Raw genomic sequence first — 22052 nt, forward strand, 5'->3', positions numbered from 1 at the left:
ATAATATACACAAAATATCTGGGTTGAATTGAACACAACTTAGATATAATAAAGATAGTTTATTCCTTAGATAGGTGAACACACAGGATGATACAAATAACAGACAAGAAATAGCAATTACTTAGGGGTTGGACAATGAAGGAATCAGGTACAGGATTGGCAATTCATTCAGCAATACAGGTTCAAATGAAGACATCACAAAAGACACTGGGTATAAGGCTTACACTCGTTTATATGGAGTTTCAGCCCCATACCCTAACCTTGGGCACCTGAAAGTCTACCAGACTTGTATCTGGTCAGGAAACCCTTTTGTCTATAAGTGTGAATTATGGTACTTACAGACCACTCAGGCTCTGCGTTTCTCCGCCCTATTGTACACAATCAGAGTGGTCAAATCTTTGATCAGGGGGGCTGTTGTAGACAAAGAGTCGCCCTCCTGAACATTAACATAAAGCAGAGCCAGTAACTTTCCGGGCTTTTATACCAGCCTTGCAAAACAGTATATTCTGTAATTTCTACACATATTAAAATAATCTGTTCTGTGGGTCTGAGCAGGCTGAAATTTGCCAGGTCCTCATGCCGGAGGACCCTTGCCGTAGTGGCCAAATATCAGCCTTTCACGACCCCCAGAACCGGAGATACAAAAAACAAGTTAAAATCCTCTATTAACTTTAATGCAGGATTCTCCGCTTTAAGCTAAAAGAAATCACTGCATTTCACTCTTTCATTGAAATCAATGGGCTCCTCCACTGTAGGCGTTCAATGGAGCAACTCCGCCATTGAAGTCAATGGGGAAATCACAATTTTTCATGTTTGCCCATCCTCCGTCTGGTTGATTGGAGAGGGCTGGAAATGGCCATTCACTCATGCCGGAGCAGTGACTACATGCGACCAAAACCCCAGCCCTCTGGTACTCACAGAACCGGAGATATAGGTTTACACTTTATACACATTTGGACTTAGCCGTTTCAAAGCCACGTGGCTTTCCTCCATTAGAATCAATATGGCCGGCGCCTCCATAGGAAATGCATGGGCCGGCGCCACCATAGGATTCAATGTGACCCCCGCTAACAGAGTCAATGGCGCAACCCTTGTGGCGAGCGCGACTCTTTACGGGGGTCCTTAATTCTCGTACCCAGTGGTGGTCGAGTGTGGGGGTTCCTAGGGTCTAGGGGCAAAAAGAATGTTATTCCTGGGTGCCCTAGAACCTAAGTTTCCCACACCAATTGTATTTGAACTTGAACTAGTGTGATCAAAAGCTCTTTTTTAGATATTGTATCTGCTTCTGCGGTCTGCGGTTTGGATGGCTGCCAACTCGTTCCTGGAGGTTGGCGTCGAGGAATCCCCATTGGAAGGAATGGCTCCATTGACTTACAATGGGGAACCGCCGCTCCTCCTCTCGGGCGCCACCTGCAGGTCTTCTCTGAGAATGGGCCCAAATCGCCGGAATCTCCATAGGGGTTACATGGGCTGTAATGGCGACCTATGGAAAGACTGCAAAATGGAGCCTGCAAAGGTGGGAAAAGGGACAAAGGGCCATAAACACAAAATTAACGTTAACCCTTTCCCTCCCGCATAGATCCCAGTGTAGGTGTTGGTGCAGATACTGGAATGGAAACAATAAATATTCACAGGGGGATACACAGTTGGTGCTGAAGCAGGGGCATAACTACAGTACTGGACATCATTCCAGTTAACCCCTCGCCTCCCAGGTGAGAGCAGAGGGTGGCCAAATGGGGTGTAACCCCTTTAATACCAGGCCAACCCCCCTCTTCCATGACAGGGGGGCTACTCTATACTATACTTTGGGGAACTTATCCCCCCTCTCTCTACTCCCCGAGGCTCCACTCTTTCTGCTATGCTGGAACCTCACTTCCAGAGTTCTCTGCTTCCTCTTTTATACCTCCGGTAACACGGTACCTCTGTGCACCACAGGGTTGAGCATAGCATTGACTGCTCACCATTAACTTCTTGTAGTACACTAGTAAACCCACAAGGGGGGGTTACATCTGTTACCACACTGTTTGTATATGGTGCTAGACACCACCAACACCTTGTTATTCGCACCAAAACGTGTTCAATGCGGGATCTTTCTTTGAATAAATCCACAATTAACTGCCTTTCTCTGTACTGATGTATGCTAAGAAGAAAAAAACTGCAGCCACTGGGTTTCCATTACTTTTATTTTTTAAACTGTCAATATACAATATATATTGAAAATCAGCTATATGAAATAGTTTACAAAGATTTCCTCCCATCTTTAGAATCTAAATATATAGGAAACAAAATCATGTATTTACAATTTCTTGGTGATATTTAACCCCTGCAGCTCTATAGGGGCTACAAATGCATTGCTTTGCATATCCCTACAGCATGGAAAGCTGTTAAAAGGTAAACAATGCCGCAATGTTATTAATGAGAAAGACATTACATTCCCCCTATTCCCTGCAGTTCGGCATGAAACACATCGCTCTCATGCCCCTAGGCAATAGTCATTTACAAGCCAATGATGGCATATTTAAATCCCAAGCATCACGTTTGTCTAGCTCAGGTAAATAATCTGTAGTTTGCATACACAGAAATAACGTGACAACAAATGACGTAGCAGGTTATAGCACCGGATGTGCTCATTGTAAAGGTTATTGTCACGGAGTAGAAAGAGGGAAGGAGTGCTGTAGGTTATTAGGTTAAAACACTAACTTCTCAGACTAATAAAATAAGTATATATTTATTTTGTATGTAACATTCTTTACAGATGTAATTCTTGAAATCACAACAGCTGTTTAGCGAGCTGTAATACCATGTGCTTCAATGGTGTTACTGAGTGAGGTCAATATAGTCAGATTTACTAAATTGCTTGTGCCGCTTACTGAATCAGGCTGATGATAATGTCTCCTGCCCTGATTCTTTCATTTGAAATATTGTGGATAAGCAATTGGGACTTGAGGTTTGGCTTTAGGAAATTCTGATTAATAGAACAGCTGTAAAAAGTATAACTTGCCACCAGATCATTACACTCAAAAACTTTAGCGGCTGGTGTATCCAGCGCAGGAAAGTTACTGCTTGCACAACCTCTAATATTTCCTCTGCGCCCTCATAATGTTTGTGGTACAATAATCACATTAGGTAATCCAGTTGATATTTGGAATTTTTTATCCAAAAATGAATGCAAATTGGAGTATAAGATGCAATTACAGTAATTGATATGTCCCATTATCATTTAAGTCAAGTCAATTCTTCTCCCTGCTGAACCATATGACCACTGGAACAAAATATGAGCCAAGTACGTTCATGCACTGCTGCATGTTACAGATGAGTTTTGCATCAATATAATTACAAAAGGGCTGTTTTTGGAACTTAAGCACCATAGATTTTTTTTTACAGCTTCTTAATGGGTTACCGGGATTGTCTTCATGTTTAGATTTGCTCGAGCTTTCAACAATATTTTTGTTTGACGAAAGCGCCAAACATCCTTGGAATCACAGATCCAAGCACAAATGCTACTTACACAATTTAAATAGTTTTCTCCTTTACGTTTTACTTATGTTATGTGCATATTTACCACCTTCACCATTAAGCTATTACACTATCTATTATACATCCACTATTTAGGGCAACATGTGAAATAAAGTTTAACTGTGAAATTCCTCTTTGTGGATTTGCTGATGCAGTAGGACAGGATCAAAGCAAGTGATTTATAACCCAGGAATGTGCTGTATGCTTCATGCTGGTTTTAATAATAAACCCTGGGAAGTAACATTGTGGTGTTACACTGGTCCTCTGCTACATGCATATCCATTAAAGGTGAGGTACATCACATGTACAATAGCCATGCTTACGACAATCTTTTTCAGGTAAGGTAATTGTCTGCAGTAGCTACTACCAATTTCAAGTATCAATCCAGTTACATTTCCAAAAAGCATTTCTGCAAAAGATCTAATTAGCCTTTTCATTACTCGACAAGTCTAAAATTCATTGTAGAAGTTCAATTTGGTCTGATTTGATCAGTTCACTTGTTTCCCTGCTCAGTGAAACACAGACACAAAGTTTATAATGTTTTAATTTGTGAATCTTCTATCTCAATAGAATGAGATGACCAGAATGTGGATCCTAATGTCTGATTACATATCATTCTGAATCTCTTCTGACTGAACAATTTTGTGTGTGAAAAGTGCTTTCAACAAGTAATCTGCACACCCATGCTCTGGATATCATGGCACAGCTTAGAGATAAGGAGGCTTCTTAGCTGGAACTCTGTGTTCCGCTTTCTTCTGCTTCCATACGCCTTCAATGGAACACGCCCCATTTTAGGACATCATCTACAGAACTTGTCTGTTCCTCTATATATTTTACACTGTTAAGCATCTGCTGAAGTATTATACCATCTCTTAACATAGTTTCGGGATGCACCACCCAACATTAGTATCATTTCAATATGTATTTTGGCGCATTGTAAGCATTTTTATAGCAGGTTAGTAAAACCCCCAGCGCAGAGCCTTATTTTTGACCATTTTGAATTTGCTTGTGAACACCCTGGCAAAATGGGTCTCCACCAAATACTGGTAAGTCTTTGTGTTGGTCGGAGGTGGTTCTGCGGCTACCACCTGGGATGCGATGTGTAATGAAGAGTTACTGGGGACCAGATGATGGGAGCTCTTTGTGATGTAGTCCACAAGTTGGCTGTATTGCCGTTCAGACAATCTCTCTCTAGCACCATCGGACTGGAACAGAATGCAAACAATTTGTTAGACAATGACTCACGTTCAGTGCACACTGTGTTTTGATGATTATGCCAGGTATGCTGTAGGGATACTGAGTAGGATTGGGCAGGTAATTAAAGCACTAGCCTCTTAAGTGGTCATCCCTTGTTAATAGTAACTGTTATTCATTTTGCAACCACTTTTTTCAGCTCTTTTAACCACTTAAGTGCTGGAGTGTTGTGCCAACTCCGTGGCCACGTAACCCTCTGGCAACTCTGCATCACGTGATAATTTCACTGTTCTGGCCGTTGGGCCTGATGTGACAGGGAGGGAGGGGGCTTCCGGGGCTAGAAAGTGTCACGCATTATTGTGATCATCTAAAAAAAACAAACTAATTTTTATGTCATAAAACAATTAGAATATAATAAGTATAATCCCCCCTCCGGTCCCATCCTCACATCAGAGTTCCCTCACCTTTTTTTCTAGAAAAAAATTGCTGAGTAGCACAGCACCATTTACTAAATATAGCTAGAGCTGAAAGTAGGCCGGTCCGGTCCAGTAAGTAGTACCGGTAAGGGGTATTCTATTGTGTATATTATGTGTGTGGCATTATATTGTGTATATTGTGTGTGTGTGTGTGTGTGTGTGTGTGTGTGTGTGTGTGTGTGTGTGTGTGGGTATTATATTGTGGGGGTGTTATAATATTGTGTGTATTGTGGGGGGTATTATTGTGGAGGGTGTTACTGTGTGTATTGTTTGGGAGTGTTCTTGTGGTGGTGGGGATTGTATGGGGATCGGGGAGGGAGATGGTGTGTATTTGTGTATGTTGGAGGGGGAGTTGTGTGTGTGTGTAGGTAGGAGGGAATGAGGGAGCGAGATTGAGTGAGAAGGGGGTCATGGAGTGATAGCGGAGAGGGGGAGAGAGTGTGAGGAGAGGGGGCAGGTGGAGGAGAGTAAGAGTGAATGGGGATAAGGGGGGAGTGACGGAGGAAAGAGGAAGACAGCCGGAGGGCGGAGAGAAATACATGGGGAGAAGGGAAATAGAGGGGGGTGGGAGCGCGGAGTTGTAAACAAGGGGGGGGAGGCTCACAAGGTTGCCGACAAGGCGGGGTAGTGCCTGTAAGAATAAAAATCTACTTTCACCATTGAATATAGCCCCATGTCTTCTCTAGGAGCCACAATGCTATGAGAGCTGAACACACAAACAATCAACGGCGCATACTGTACCTCCAAATCACAGGTCACTTGTTGCTGCTTTAGTTGCACTTTTAGACAGTTTACTGAATCAGGGTCTTCCATGCACTCGATTTCCGTGACGGGAAAAGCTTGCTGCTGTGTGTCCTCACTGATGCTGACCACAAAAAGTACTTCTGATGTAAGCAACAAGCATCCTTCATACTCTTGTCCTGATCCGCTGACGATAACTACATCAAGAGCCATATGAACCTCCGGCCGGCCCAAAGACTGCAGCATTTTCCTGCATCATAAAATGTCATACATGATTAGCTCCTGCCATTGGACTAAGGGCATTTACAATTAGCACCAATTCACCCGCTCAGTTTTCCTGGAGGACTAACAAGTCCACCAAATATGAGGCACCAATGCAAACGGAAAGCACAGTCAAAAATGAACAATGCAGGAAATGCCTAATATTAATAATAATCAACGCAGTATTTTTTCCCCAGTATGATGCTAATGAATAAACTGCACAGTGTTTACATTGACAAACAGTGGCATATTATGTAACGTTCTCTTTCGGAGGCACTAGAATTAGAACCCACTGTGAAAGAAAAAACAACAGTGGATTGTTGTAGTGTGTAGTGTGCCGTCTGTCTTTAAGGCAGACATTATACTGCCGGCCGCGAGCACTCCTGCGGCCCCAGCGATCTGTGAACTTGGCTGCAGGAGATTTGGTAGGCAATGCGGGGGCGTGGCGGACGCGTCACGAAGATGGTTTGCCCTCATTGGTTGAACCAGCTCACGTGACGCTGACGTCAGCCGCCTGAAAAGACCAGTTTTTTTTGTCTTCCCAAATAGCTGCCGCGTCAACGCGCTACTTCGCCCGCAGGCACTTGGCTAACTGCAATAGCCAACTACGGAAGAGTGCTTGACGGACGTGCACACGCAAGCGCGCACATAGTGACTCCGCTACTATAAACTCGGCCTAACAGTGGCACAGTTCTCAGCAACAATATACCATGTGGGGTCCTCAGCCCTGACTTACTTCTTAAATGTGCAATCTCAGTTTAATTTGTTAGGGGCCTCTGGGGAGTGTTTGTCAATCAAGTCTTTTATATACCCTTATTCCACCCTGTCCTTATCAGAAAACTTCTACGGGCTGGGACCCGCTGCGCTCGGCGGCGCGGACGGCCGCGCGAGCGTTCCCTTCCAGCAGGGGAATCCTCCCTAGCCGGTCCCAGTCCCCCCTCTCTGACGGCTCACTACGCACTGTGACGCGTCAGCCGGCAGGGGATTCAAGAAAACTGTGATCCCGAGCGGTGACGCGTCACTTGGTGCGCTGATGAGCCAATCAGCGGCGGGGGCAGGAGCTGTTATCAGGCAGCTTCCTACTCAAGGTTGTGTGTGTGTGTGTTTTGTGGCAGAAGGGGAGGGAGCTGCTTACCTTACAGCAGCCCGCAGCAGCTCCCTCCTGCAGCCCGTGGAGGGAGGGAGGGGGGGAGTAGCGGGTCCCTCCGCTCAAGCCACGCTCCCTCCCGCTCAAGCCACGCCCCCTCCCGCTCAAGCCACGCCCCCTCCCGTCCACCTCCCGCTCCGGCTCCCACTCCCTACAGACCACATATCGCGGTCTGTGTCTGTCAGCGCCCCGCCTGTCTGAGGGAGCGGGGCCTTAGCCTAAAGGTAAGAGGAGGAGGAGGAGGAGGAGGAGGGGGGTCTGGCTGTACAAGCTCTTGCTGATCTCACGGTGACATCACACAAAAGGGAGCAGCCAGAGGGAAGCTAACCGCTCCCAAGATTAATTTAAACATGACACGTATATGTATTTGTTAAAGGGGCCTCATCTGAGTAATCGATAATTTCTTCACCCAAATCTGTCATTGGAATTAGTTCACGTTGGTGCTAGGAGGGATTGCCCCTTTAAAGGCGATGAACAAATTAATTCATTGAACCAAATAACTAGGAAGATTTCCATCTTTATCATGAAACTGGATATCGTCTTGCCGCACGGTTCTAATAAAGTCTTACACCTGACACTGTAGTATAATAAAGGGGTTTATTTGCAGGTTGCAAACGCACAGTGCTTCGGGAATCTCCCTTCCTCATGTGTAATATTGCACCTGCGGAAGGGAGATCCCCGAAACATTGTGCGTTTGCAACCTGCAAATAAACCCCTTTATTATACTATAGTGTCCGGTGTAAGACTTTATTAGAACCGTGCGGCAAGACGATATCCAGTTTCAAGTAGAACTACGTGGCAGAAGTGGGATCCCAGACTCTCTTCAACTGCCTGCACCTTACAAAGAAAAAGGACGCCCACTACAATTATCTAACAGGAGTGCGGTAACATCAAAAACCTTTATCTTGACTATCTGTTTTTCATGACGAGATTCTTTATGCATCATATAGTCCAGGGGAGCGCTAACTTCCTGCGCTGCGCCCCCGTGCCTGCTCTCCCCCTGTGTGGCGCGCCCAACCTTACTTCTAATGCGGCATCAAATAACGCCGTGGGGTCATCTGACGTCACCTCACGGCGTAATTTGACGCTGCGTTGCCATGGAGATGCGTGGACGGAAGCAGGGACTGCAGCCGGGTAAGTGAGCCGCGCTCCCCCCAAAAAAGTCTTGCGCACCCCTGATATAATCTACTGTACACGTGAATTGTCAATTACAACTTTTTTTTTGTTTATCATAATAAAACTGTAATTTGTCACAAATAAAAGAAGAACAGTATGGAAACAGAATCGGGTGAAAATCAAAACATTCATTTTTCACATAGAAATAGGTAAAATTTTAACTGCAAGGGTTATTGAATTGTTCTAAGTAAGCCGACCATCATGATAAGGTGTGTGCGTGCGTGCACATGTATACACACTTACACCAGTTTATAAATCCTTGTTTCCAAACAAGTATAGCAACAATAGAAAAATGAAACCCCTATAATGAGAGCACTCTAAACAGATATGTACACTGATGACACCAGAGGAATCTAATGATGTAGTGAATTGATGAATTATTTAAAATAAACTTTATTAGGAGATACCTCAAAAATTAAAATCTCATCCCAGTCTCCTTTTCTCAGTCCAAGTGAGAATTGGTCAATACCAATAAATGTAAGGACACTGCTGTCCCCATTGTGGCATTCCTGGACATGTCTGGCCACTGGTGTGTCCATTTGATTACGTATGGTGCCGAGATGTTCTAACACGCGGTGTCTGAATGGTCTTTTAGTTTTACCCACTCCATTTTAAATTCGCACTTTAGATTAGGCAAGCCTCAGAGGAGGCATAGGTTCACTTACCTGCAATATTTAAATTTTTAGGTATCTCCTAATAAAGATTATTTTAAATAATTCATCAATTCATTACATCATTAGATTCCTCTGGTGTCAGTGTACATATCTGTTTAGAGTGCTCTCATTATAGGGGTTCCATTTTTCTATTGTTGCTATTCTACATCGCCCCTGATTGTAGCACCTCCAGCCAGGCTGAAGCGAGGGTGTTCTTTCCCTTCCCCTCTTTCCCCCCCTTCCCCTGAAGGGTTTCCGAACAAGTATGCTTATGTTTATTTTGGGCCCTTTGGAGTACAGTGTTCCAAGCCTTTATTCTCTGCTTGCGACTTCAATCACTCCAGGGCTGCCATGTCTCACTGATATAATTCTGTCTCACTCATTTTTAGCATCAGTGCTCCTATCAATGTAAATGGAGTGTAACGTACTAAACTCATTACTTTTCCACTTAAAATGTAACTTTCAGTTGAGAGCCACCAGATCTCGGGTAAGTTCAGTCCTTGGAAGTCATCTCTGCCATTACTGGCCAGAGAACCACTGTCTGGGCCCGTTGAGAAATGTTGATAACTTTTTATGTATTCCTTATGTGTTTCTCAAGGGTTTTTGAATTCCTTCACTGTATTCACCTCTTTCACATCTGCTGGCAGGCTTTTCAATGAATCAACTAACGTTTTAGTAAGTCATTATTTTCTCCCTCTAATGTGCAGTATAAATATTAAGTAGTTAAGCACTACAGAAATACAACGCCCAAGAACTTGACATGAATTACCACTGTTATCATAAAAGTACTGTATATGTACAAAAAATTATCTAAACGTTGTCTTCACAAGCACTAGAGTCTCACGTCCCACAAATATAGTCCTTATAAGCTTTAATCAGATATCTGGGATCTGATTGTGGATGTTTTTGAGCCCTGCTATAATGACACTACATTTCTCTGCTGACTATGCTTCTGGTCTATCACAGAGATCCACTTTTTCCTCTTTAAACTACTAGATGACAAAAATAGGGTTTGTGGACAGCTGCATGAATTTCTAGGAGTTTGCATGTCATTACCCAGAATCCTTGTCTACAATTTAATAAGATGACGTATATGACATGACAATGGGGTAAACAGAGCAGGTTTGGGGGACTTGTGGAAGACATCATGCATAGGTTCTCCATCTTTGCTGTTCTTTGTACAATGGAGGGATTTTTGACAATATTTCCTGTCAATCTGTGTCAGAAGTCTCTCTGAAATTCAGGGAGCATAGGATTCTATGATTATGCAGATGTTAGTGATGAAAAGATATGGAGCGGTTTGCTGAAATCACATTGGCAGACTAATGTTTGTACATAGAAGCACTCGCTGTTTACCAATCACAGCTGTAGAGCAAAAAGTCAATATTTCCCAAAAAGAGGACTCTTTTAACGCAACTACAGGCCAAAAGCCCACTTAAAGCTGCAGTTCAGTCAATATCCTGCATGTGTGTTTTTTTTTAATAAATCAGTTCTGTAGTAAGAAAAAATACTTTTAGCATTTTTGTTTTTAAAAAAACAACTTTGAAAGACCAATTTTCTTGTATTCTATTTTAACAGCCATTTGCTGAGGCACTGCCCATTTATGTCCTGTCACAAGCTCTGGCACACCCCTTTGTCAGCCCTGCCCTCCCTCTAGCACATGTCAGTGCAGGAGTGCTCATGAATATTCATGAGCTTCCACTGACTGACAGAAGCAAATAAAAACATATGCCAGCTCTAATTATGTCACCAAATTTTTCCTATCAATACATGGAGAACGAATTGACTGGCAGCTATACAGTTCTTTAGGTAATTAGAGATTGCCCACATGAAACTATTGAAGTAAAAAAATTAATTAAAAAAAAAAAAAAAAGACTGAACTGCAGCTTTAAGTCTTTACAACAGGAAAGGTCTGCAATATATTGCAGAATATGCAGAAAAGAAGCACCTCAAACAACATAATTATAAACAAGATAAGCTTGAATAGTATTACCAGATGTATTTGACGTGGCTATTTGGGGCCTGGTCGGTCTGTTGATCGCTGGACACGTAGCGCTGCTTGGGAAGTTGGGACAGTCCAGCTCCATGTAAAATACCTGCAGTGAGAAGAGCAAAGGTGGTTTTTTTTTTGTTGCATTTTCTGAGACTTACACATCTTCACTGTACAAAGGGAGAGTCACATTAAGGACGATATACATTGTACAGGATATTTCCATACAAAATAAACTTCAACATTTGAGATACATATACTCTGTCTTCAGTTTGTGTATTTAAATGACCAATTAGTTGTTTATATATTATTCCCTTTGTTTAATAACAGTGTACTGATTATCTGTAATCTCTGGTATGAATTCAAAGTGGATAGAGAAGATAAGATGGAAAAATGTAGAGTGGGGAAAAAGGGGGGAGGGGAGGCGGGAGAGGTGGGCAGGGGCAGGCATTTAGTGGGGTGTATAGTGATGGGACTTTTCCTCCCTAGATCTTTCTAACTTTGGAGCCCTGGCTCCCATGTCTTGTAGAACTGCCCAGTAGATTGGTTTAGTTGGGCAGTCAGCTTCTCCATATACATAACTTCGTTTATTCTCTTATTCACCGTTCCTCTGTAGGGGGTGTTAATTTTTTTCCAAGCAGCAGCTATGGAACATCTCGCTGTGGTTAGGATAAAGGAGATCACCTTCCTCATGGGTGGGGGGGAGGATTTCTACTGGTTTGGCTAGCACGAAGGTCAGCGGGTCCAGGGGAATTCTTAATTCTGTAACATCTAGGATAATATTTTGGATCACAGTCCGAAAGTTCTGCACAGACGGGCACGTCCACCATATGTGAGCCATATCTCCAGCATAGATCAGGCGTTCCAGGGAAGCTCCTCTACTAGGAGTTAGGTACCATTGAAATATAATTTTGTAGATATTTTCTTTCGTTATTGTGCAAATTGAGGTTTTGGTTGCCGATTCCCAGATATCTTCCCACTCATCCCTTTCTATTTCCACGTGAAGTCTTCAGTCCATTTTAGCATGTACTTATGGTCCGGTGTGTCTATTGATGCCTCTACCCCCATGTATTTTCCCTGATCTCAATCCTCTCTGGTTAGTGCCTTTCTAACAATATATTTAACATTTTGATAAATCAGGAAAACTCCCGTTGTGGCAAATTGACGAGAGAAAATGTCTAATTTGAAGGAATTTAAAGAGATGGAAATCTTGCGTTTGGTACTTTTTTTTTGGATATCCTGGAAGGACAGGATCCTCCCTTTTTCTACCAGGTCCGCTGCTATTTTTGAAATTGGTTCAATTGTCCTTGGGAACAGCCCCGAGGGAAGCCCGGGTTGTAGAAAATAGGAGTTAGCAGTGATGGGAAGGTCCTTAATGCATACTTTCCTTTATTTTTGGACCATATTTTCCACGTGCACCTCATCGATCCCAGGCCAAACCTTCCTATCGGTGTCTCCCGGCTCCTCGGGACCAAAGAGCCGCTGCGAGGGATAGAGGTCTCGCATAATAGGATTCAATTCCAACCAGCAGCAGGTTGTTGGATCATTATTCCATATCACTACTTGGTTTAATTGGGCTGCTTGATAGCGCAAATGTGTTTTATTGAAATTTTGTGGTTTAAAGAAATGTGTAATCTGGACTCACTTCAGATATTGTTAACTTTTATTTTACCAGCAAGAAAATTGTTTACAGCCGTTTTGTGCAGCAACTTTGACGACCACATAGGTGCCTTTTTCAGAGAAGACTGGATCTTATTAATCTCCAAAGTACACAATAACATTGTATGTTGCATTCTGTGTATTGCAACTATCGCTAGAGCAGCAGCAACACATTTTGGTTTGTACCACAATAAATAAGAACTCCACGGACCACCACATTTTTACTGGCTTGTATAAATATCTATATCCATACCTATTTGAAGCCTATAACTACGTTTCCTCTCTACATTCAGTTAATAATTGCAATGTAGCTGTAACTTTGTTGGACTATTATTCAGATTCTTTTATTTGCCTCTATCCTCTTGTATCCCACAGTACTGTGGGTTACTGATTTCTAAGACTCTGTGCATTACTAGCTACACGCATACCAGAGTTGGGAACGACTGGCTTAGGGACAAAGAAGGGCAGTCCTCAAAGGAGTGAAGGGGACCAATGATATTATCATTACACAATTACCAAGATAAGGAACAAGAAAGAAAAAGTATTTGCCCAACATCCCACGAGAGTAGCTGATGTTATTCTCCTACTCCCATGTTAGAAAACAACATCTATGGAGTAATATCCATGTTGTTCCAATAAAAGATATTCTAGACAGCTCAGCTTGCATAGCGTCCAGTTTTTCAAGGACCTAAACAGCTACTACAGCTCTGCATTGAAGCAATATGTTACTCATAAGTCATCTATCTATTTGGAACAGAGTATTTTAAATAACAGGACTTCCAAATGATGTCACATCTTTGGAAGCCATCGCTGGGCTTGTAGATAATTCGCTGAACGTTAAAACACAATGGCAGTGCACTTAACCCTAGTGATTGTGCATTAGCTAGAAACAAAAAAAAATGAATGTTTAAAAGCCAACAGTATACAAGCAATTAGTGGAAACATAATACTCTTGAGAGCTATCCATTCCCAAATGGTATCACACACATCGTTTACAATTTATACAGAAAATAGTCAAGACCGTAGTTAACTTTCCTGCTTAATAATAAAATACTTCTATATGTGTGTCATGGATGGTAAAATTGAAAAAACAAACTGTTTGCCTAGATACCGTATTTAATGTTAAGTGACTTAATCCAGCTGTTAAACATCGATACATATACATTTATGAGCCCTCCTGAGACCTGTGGTTCCTTGTATGTTCTTCTGAGTGCCAGCGCGCAAGACATGATGTATTTAAACAAGTCTCAATGTGGAAAACTGAGAGCTGAAGATGATCCGACATGTGTACATTCTGATGGCTTGTAAAGGTTTTATAAATGAGGCATGGTCATTAGACCAAGAATTAGTGGTTTGTAAAACCTTCAGCGATATCATAAAATCTTTTACAGGGGCATGAAAGCCATTGAGAAAGAATATGTTATGCTACAGTCTTAGAAAACTGGGTTGGCTTTCCATTGCAAAATAATATATCCCAGTTCATAAAGATTTAAAAGAGAAAAATATAATTTTTTTCATTGCTTTTAGCTACATTACAAGTACTTTTTTTAAACCACGGCTCAAAGTGCAAAGCACCTTAAATTGTATCATGCTCTCAATCCCCTAATTCCTTTTTGCCACGTGCATTACGTTTCCACAAATGTTTATGTCACACTGTCACTCACAGAATATAGCAAATAAAATGAATACTAGATAATCTGGCCCATGCGGTTTATTTGTTTGACCGGCTTACTGCAAGAAAATGTGATAACTTTATGTATTCCTCATGTCTGTCTCTGGGATTTCTTCCTTCCTTCGCTGTATTTCACCTCTCCCACATCTGCTGAATCAACTAACCTTTCAGTAATTATTTTCTCTCTCTGATGTGCAGTGGAACATGTTAAGCACCACAGAAATCCAAAGCCCAAGAACACGACATTAATTACCAATATTAACACAAAAGTATATGTAAAAATCTTTTTTTTTTTTTTTTTTTTTTACAAACACTGTCAACCGCTTTACACAGTATTGGGTGGATGTGACTAAATGCCAGAATACACAGGGATAGCACTAAATGCAGCACCAGCAGCGATGGGGATAATGTAAAATACTCAGTGGAACCTCAATCAAATGAAAAAGATGCTCTTAGGGTTACTACATAAATGATCACAATCAACTGAGGATGAGGCACTTCCAGATCAAACAAATATGTGTACAGGCAAAATGTTGTGACAATGAAGGGTAAAACACCTAGGGGATATCATTCAGTAATAATAGGAACTGTTACTTTTCCCTCCATCCTTATTGAAAAAGTTTAAATGTAGTTACATAGTAAACATGAAAGTATTAAGTCTCTACATGTCGTGGCTATCTGAGTAGCATTATAAATGGATTTCTGAACATTGTTCATCTCCATTGGAAATAACGTAAGGTTGGAGATGCAGATAAAAAATGCCCGAGAAAACCAGATACAGAAGAGGCAGCCTGTACACGTACACGTAAATTGGGTGCCCCCCGGGACTGTATTTATGAAACCTGCTAAGTGCTGGGATCAGAGTTCAACTCCAACATCAATCATCTAGAAGTGGTTAGTCTGACTTCTTACTGTGCTAAACTCTGCAGCAGTTCCACAGACTGCCTGTCCATAAACCTGTCAGTGTTGGAATGCGTTGCTGGCTTTATGGCATTGAATGGGTTAAAAACCATTGTACATTAATCATGAAGACACACTTGAGTAGACTCCTGAAGCTTTATCTCATCACAAAACACATAGGATGAGCTGGTGTTAGCTGCCTCTCTGCTCCCATCCACATTTCTGTCTGTGACTTTTAAGACTTTATGCAAATAAAGCTTTTTTTTAAATGATATTTTATACTGCTTGTGATTGACTACTTTTAAGATGTCCAGCTTGATGTACTGGTTTTGAAGTATGTAGGCTGATATCCTACGTTTCCAGTCTGCATGCTTGCGGAGTACACTCCAACTGTATCACTATTTGGCACGGGACTGACCTCGAGCATAAAAGATATGAATTTCATGGTCTTTTCACTTTAGTCAATTGTCTTCATATAGCATTGAATGAGGCACTAAAACAAAAAATTTGCCCATATTGCAAATTATTATCATTGGTGGCTATGTCAGCATTTATGTTATTGTTGGTTTTTAAACTCTACATCAACTGTCTTTTATATGTCATCTTTTATTATATTCTTTGCAAATACTTCAGATAGATTGCATGAATTACAATAACCAGGCCATAAAGAATGCTCTTACGGTCTTTTTATTTTACAGACAGAAGATCATCTTTGAGAAAAACGAGTGTCAACACTGTTCAATCACCATGAAACGTACCGTAGCCTGTCTGTGACACAAGCTCAGCCGCTCCTCCAATTGGTTTGGTAAAGACTCCAACAATTCCTTTTCCCACACCAGAGATAACTCCCTTGGCCTTGTGCCCGGCTGATGCTTGGGCCTCAGACGTCCTCTGAAAGTTCTGCATAGGCTGATCTATGATGCCAGCTATTGCACCTGAAACAACAGCAATAAGTCACAACCATTAATTTAGATAAGGGGGGAAAAAAAATACAAACCAATAGGGAACATTTAAGTTTGGACGCGAGTTTTGTTTGGATGGAGCTGCACACCCCACCTTCTTTCTAATGCATTTACCAATTCAATTATCTCAATGTTACTTTAGTTTCAACTTTTACAGTCATGGTCCTGAGAGCCCGATTCCTTGAAATATCTATAACACCGATCATCCAATTAGACTGTTTGCTTCCATATGCTGTTCTCTAAGCACTTGCTGTAGCTCAGCTTGGCTAGTGATGCATGTATGTTCTTGAGCAGACGCTGGAAACTGTCTTGCTGTTGTGGAATTCACATTTCTCATCCTTTCGCTAGCCCAAGTTTTGAGTCGGAGAACAATAATTGCCGTCAGCCAACATACTGTTTTTTTCTTTTTTCGTACTGCTGGCTTTGTACTCCCTGGGTTGTTTAAATACTAATACAGCTTGTGAAATATGATCATCCTTGCATTAGGTACTGAGAAACTTCGTTTTTTTGGAGTGAACAACAGAATATAAACTTTATCATGAGACAGTGATTCCTTACAGTTTTATGATATTGCTTTTTCTTCTCTTTGTTTCCTTCATTAGGATTTTTTTTTGTGAAAAAAAAAAGAGGTGATATTCAAAAATCTGTCACAGAAGCTGCTCTGCCTGCTATCTCCAATAAAAAACAAATACTTTTCTTTCTTCATAATAGTCACAATACTTCATTGGGGAATGTGATGGTTTTATTTGTATTGGAGTAAATTATTCCAAATACGTGGGACTCGTTAAAGATGGCTGGAGTTGAGCATTTTCTCACGACCTTTTTTAATTTCTCACTCATCGCTGCATCATAAAATATAATGTGAGTTCTTGGTACGAGCAGACGATGTTGTGTGTGTGTCCTGATACTGAAAATGTTGCATTGTGCTCACGCGCCTTAGAGCAGCAATTCTGGCTCCCTGTTTTTATTTCTAAAATCTGACCTGTGCTGGTTTTGACAGGGGGGAAAAAAAAAGTAGAAACATGGCGGCGGACAACAAACCTGGCCGCAGGGATCACCAATAGGAAGCCGCAAAGTCCTCGCTTTTCTATTGGTTGCTGGAGCGAGTCTGACTCTGGCGGCTATATTGTTCCCACAGTTTGTCCACTGCCTTTGTCAGTCCTGACCCAGGGGATACACGGACTTTGGATGCTCACCCTGTTTGTTTTGTTTTAACCTGGGCTTTATTATTATTATTATTATTTTAACCTGGGCTTTATTATTATTATTATTTTAACCTGGGCTGTATTATTATTATTATTTTATTTTAACCTGGGCTAGTTGCTTTAAGGTAATTAAAAGCTATTACACTTGCATGGAATCAAATGTCAATAATAGCAGATAAACATTATAAGGGGCTATCTTCAAAAACAGATGCTTTAAAGCCCCAGTTCCACTTGGCAACGTATATTGAAATTGGAATAAAGTGAAAGCCCGCTGACGTGACATCTTGCCCAAAATATGTTGGTTTTTTTTTGCATGTAAAACCTATTGAGAGGGTCAGCAACCCATGGCAGCATAGGGCTTAGATACATGTTATTAGCAAGATCTAGTTCATATAGCACTCCACACGAGCAGCTGAAGGAGCAGAGCCACTGAGGGTTTGATCACTTCATTTAGTTTTCTCATTAACCTTTCACTGACTGTGGACTCCTGGTGCTCATTTGCAAGCTGTGTTCAGCTTTTACTGTACCATTAGTGGATTATTGCTGCCCTGCTATTAGCTGTTTAGCTGTATTTAGCCTACACTATATGTTTGCTATCTATTTTCAGGGGTGTCTGATTTGACCAGGTATAGGGGAAGGGAGGCTTAGGGAAGTACCTCTCGGTCCTTTTGGACCAGGGGGAATGGGCCAGATGAAGAGGTAGTCCCTCGAAATGTCGCCCCCCTAGCATACTTTCCGTTCTCCGTTTTTTGTGTATATTCCTTGTGTTTCATGTTTTTTCCCCTTTTCCTTTCCCCCCCCCCCACCCCTCACTTTGTGACATGCCCATTTATGATACTGGTTTCTGCAAACACATTTAATTTATTTCTGGTTCATTTTATTATTAAATGTTTATTCTGCATTACAACTGTTTTCATCATTTGGCTATTAGACAGTGAGTGCTGGTACTTACGTAGATTTGTTATAAGGGGCTATCTTCAAAAACAGCAGCTTTAAAGCCCCAGTTCCACTTGGCAACGTATATTGAAATTGGAATAAAGTGAAAGCCCGCTGACGTGACATCTTGCCCAAAATATGTTGGGGTTTTTTTGCATGTAAAACCTATTGAGAGGGTCAGCAACCCATGGCAGCATAGGGCTTAGATACATGTTATTAGCAAGATCTAGTTCATATAGTCTGCCAGATGCACAACTAGGGCAACAGCCGTGCAAAATAATAGCACCAAACTTATCAAAGAAAAGGAATCCAATTCAAAGAACTTTGTCCTTTAATAGATCGGTGCATTCATTTTGCACGTGTTTTGCAGACTTTAGTAAATACCCCCCCTCCCCCCCTGATCAAAAACATAGCTTTAAAAAGTACAGCAACAGTCCCAAGGAATATTCAACACCTACATCTTTCATTAGGGGGTGATTAAGGGACCATATTCAAGTGAGGCAAGTTATAGTTATAAGGTGATCAACAGTGCGGACATATTTTAGAACTCCTGCCAAGATAATGTTACATACATACATGTCGCGAACGCCACACCTGTGTGCACGTGACTAGTGTATGTCAAAGGGTTTAAAATATCCAGCTGACTCACGGACCTCCCCGCACTGCACTAAAAATGAGCAATCTCTCCTCAAACAAAAAACATGTCACTACATCTCAATTTCGCTGCCACCACCAAGAATAATTGAAGGTCTTACCCTTAGGAGTTCCTGATTACTAGAAAAAAATGTAATGCACACAAAAACCCCAATGTAGCAAAATGTGTCTGAAAATGCGGTTAATATCTTCAAAAGGGTACTAAGGTCAATTAGGGCCCAAATACAGTACTTATTGAATATAATATTTAATATATAGGAAAAGGGTACAGTGCTGATTTACATTTGTAACCCCTGTGTCTGCCCATCAACAACAGAACACTGCCTTCTAGCAGGTTAAATGCCAGGGACATGTGACTATTTTAAGTCAGTAACAGGGCTGGTGAAGGAGGTGGGACTATGAGAGGGAGTGAACCTTAAGGGCTGGCTGGGGGCAGCCAAGGCAGAGCTGCATGGAGCTGAGGGAGTGAGGCGGTGTCTAGAGCTGTCAGCACAGAGAAGCAGAACAGGAGAGCTGATCAGTGAGCAGAGATGTCAGCACAGAGAAGCAGAACAGGAGAGCTGATCAGTGAGCAGAGATGTCAGCACAGAGAAGCAGAACAGGAGACAGAAAACTGGAGCAGTCAGAGAAAAGGGCACCACATTACATATATCTTTGTGAAATACAGGCCTGCAACTGGAACTCTGATCTATGAGCTCCAACGAGATACTAGTATCACATAGCACTGCCTGATCACCCAGCATTGGGAGGCTGAGTACAGTGAGTAACACACCACATGCGCAGGGTTAAGGTGGGATGTTATTAGTGGTTGTGTATTATATATAGTGATCCTAATCATAAAGATCACATGGTTATTGACAATCTGTGTATTATACCTATTCCTTGTGTTTATAAAACGGTTATACATAACCTGCTGTGGTGTCCCCTTCTTGCTGGCCCCACGCACGTGTGAGGGTTACTAACACTGTACAGACTCAGGCCCCCATCTCATACACTGGGGTATAGAAAAATAAGGCGGGTTACACGGAAAAGGAATGTTACAAAGAGATACCATATATAAATGCACCGTTTAATAAAATAATAAAACAGATAACCTATACGTAACCAACGAACAATATTAGATCCCTTCAAAGAGGTCTTGAAGTTGAAGACATAAGAACTCACGAGTTATTGATGGAACACCCTTCTCAGATGAATTCTGATTTTTGTACTCAAAATCAGTTTATATGTTCAACTTTTGCCTCTGTAAAATGCCAACCTTTTGTGGGTATGTCCCATCTCCCACTCATCAATCTTTTGTGACATTCAAGGCTGGGAGAGCGGGAATGATTTTAAACCCAAATGAATCAGAGTATAAAATACCCCATAACTCTCTCCCTGTAACCCTTAGAATAATAATACATTCATACGTTTTTGTTTTTTTACTTTATATCTTTTTTTATTTTTAGACAAGGTCTTTCAATTGGCGCAGAAAGCAAACTTGTAGAGGGGGGGGGATGGAGGGTACAAACAAAAAAGAAGGAATGGGGGAGGTGAGGAGCAGGGAGGGAAGGGGTAGGAATATAGCACACTAACATCATAGAATTACATTTGTTACCATTAATAAGCAGCCATAGATTTGGTAACGCACGTGACTTAGTGAGAGACATGAGCTAAAAGCAAACAAACAATTTATTCCTAGGCATCTACAAGTTTGTGGCATTCACAGGGAAAGAGAGGTTGGGTCAAGTCTAGCCCCAACCAGGCTGTCCAGCCAGGGTTCCCAAATATTTCTGAATGTATCCATTGTGTCATTTAGATATGCAGCTATCATCTCATATTGTAGAGTTTGACAGACTTTATTAATTATCTTGGTGAGGGCTGGGGTTCGACCCTTCCAGGCGACCGCAATAGTGCACCTGGTGGCGTCAACATATTCGAGATGTTTGCGGCCATTTTATACAATATTTTGAATTGGTCTGTTCAGAAGGGTCAACCAGGGACCTGCTCTGATGGTTGTATCTAAGACTCTATTTATTAGACTTAATATTTCAAACCATATAGCAGCTATTAACAGTAAGTTCTGCCATATGTGCTGCATCGTCCCCCTTGGCTGCAACCCCAGAAACATTTAGGGGTGGTTTGTTTAAGCATTTTGTTCAGCCTGATGGGGAGTCAAGTACCAGTGTTACAGCACTTTATAATGATTTTCTTTTGTGGCTGAGTTGATAAAGGCTGATGCTATTGCTCTCCATATACCTTCCCAGACTGCAGGTTTGGGGTCCTTGCCCAAATCGGTTTCCCAGCGTTTAATATAGCTCAGGTCTTTTTCATGACAGGGTGGCATAATGGATTGGTACCGAGTAATAGTAAGTCCTTTACACAACGGCATGGACAGGCAAACCCATTCGAATGAGGTGTTGTTACAGGACATCTTGTTATCAAAGTGGGGTGATATGACTGTATATACTAGAACAGTTCCAGGTTGGGGATCTGGTTTACCTCTTTAAGGTGTATGTAGGGTTTGATCTTGGAGTCAGTGAGTAGGTCTCTGACTCTTGAGAAATCCCTTGTGGTCCACCAATTCAATTTACTTATCTGGCAGCCTGGTTTAAATAGCGGGTTATGACATACTGGTAGTATGTTGGAGTTGGAGATTATCAGTCGCTTTTTCAAGCCAAGCTTGTCCCATAATTGAAGAGTGGGTTGTGATGTGGGGAGTAAGATGTCATGGGGTCTCTGTCCGGCTTGGGGAGTCAAAGCAGAGATCAGATTGGTTGTGGCTTGGGGAAGGCATTCTCAATTCCAACCGATCTAATACAGTTAGGCGGGTATGCCATAATAGTAATTTGGCTGTCTGAGCCTCTTGATAGTAGGAGATAGTGTTTGGTACTGCTAGGTCTTCTTCTAGTTTTGGTCTGTGTAGGAGAT

At 41.8% G+C, this 22052-nt stretch overlaps 1 protein-coding gene across 2 annotated transcripts in view; it reads right to left on the reverse strand.

Moving 5' to 3' along the window:
• Nucleotides 1–4042: 4042 nt before the first annotated feature.
• VPS13B (vacuolar protein sorting 13 homolog B) overlaps nt 4043–22052 on the reverse strand; it is a 1123013-nt gene continuing 1105003 nt past the window's right edge. For both annotated transcript variants that reach the window (XM_075582636.1, XM_075582637.1), the window contains exons 59-62: nt 16144–16320; nt 11158–11260; nt 5928–6177; nt 4043–4721 (exon numbers count right to left, since the gene is read on the reverse strand). In XM_075582636.1, coding sequence (XP_075438751.1) covers nt 4473–4721; nt 5928–6177; nt 11158–11260; nt 16144–16320 — 779 coding nt within the window. In that variant the 3' untranslated portion in view covers nt 4043–4472. The remainder of the gene's footprint in view (nt 4722–5927; nt 6178–11157; nt 11261–16143; nt 16321–22052) is intronic.

The sequence above is a fragment of the Ascaphus truei genome, chromosome 2 (genome assembly GCF_040206685.1).
Source record: "Ascaphus truei isolate aAscTru1 chromosome 2, aAscTru1.hap1, whole genome shotgun sequence".
Lineage (NCBI taxonomy): Eukaryota > Metazoa > Chordata > Amphibia > Anura > Ascaphidae > Ascaphus > Ascaphus truei.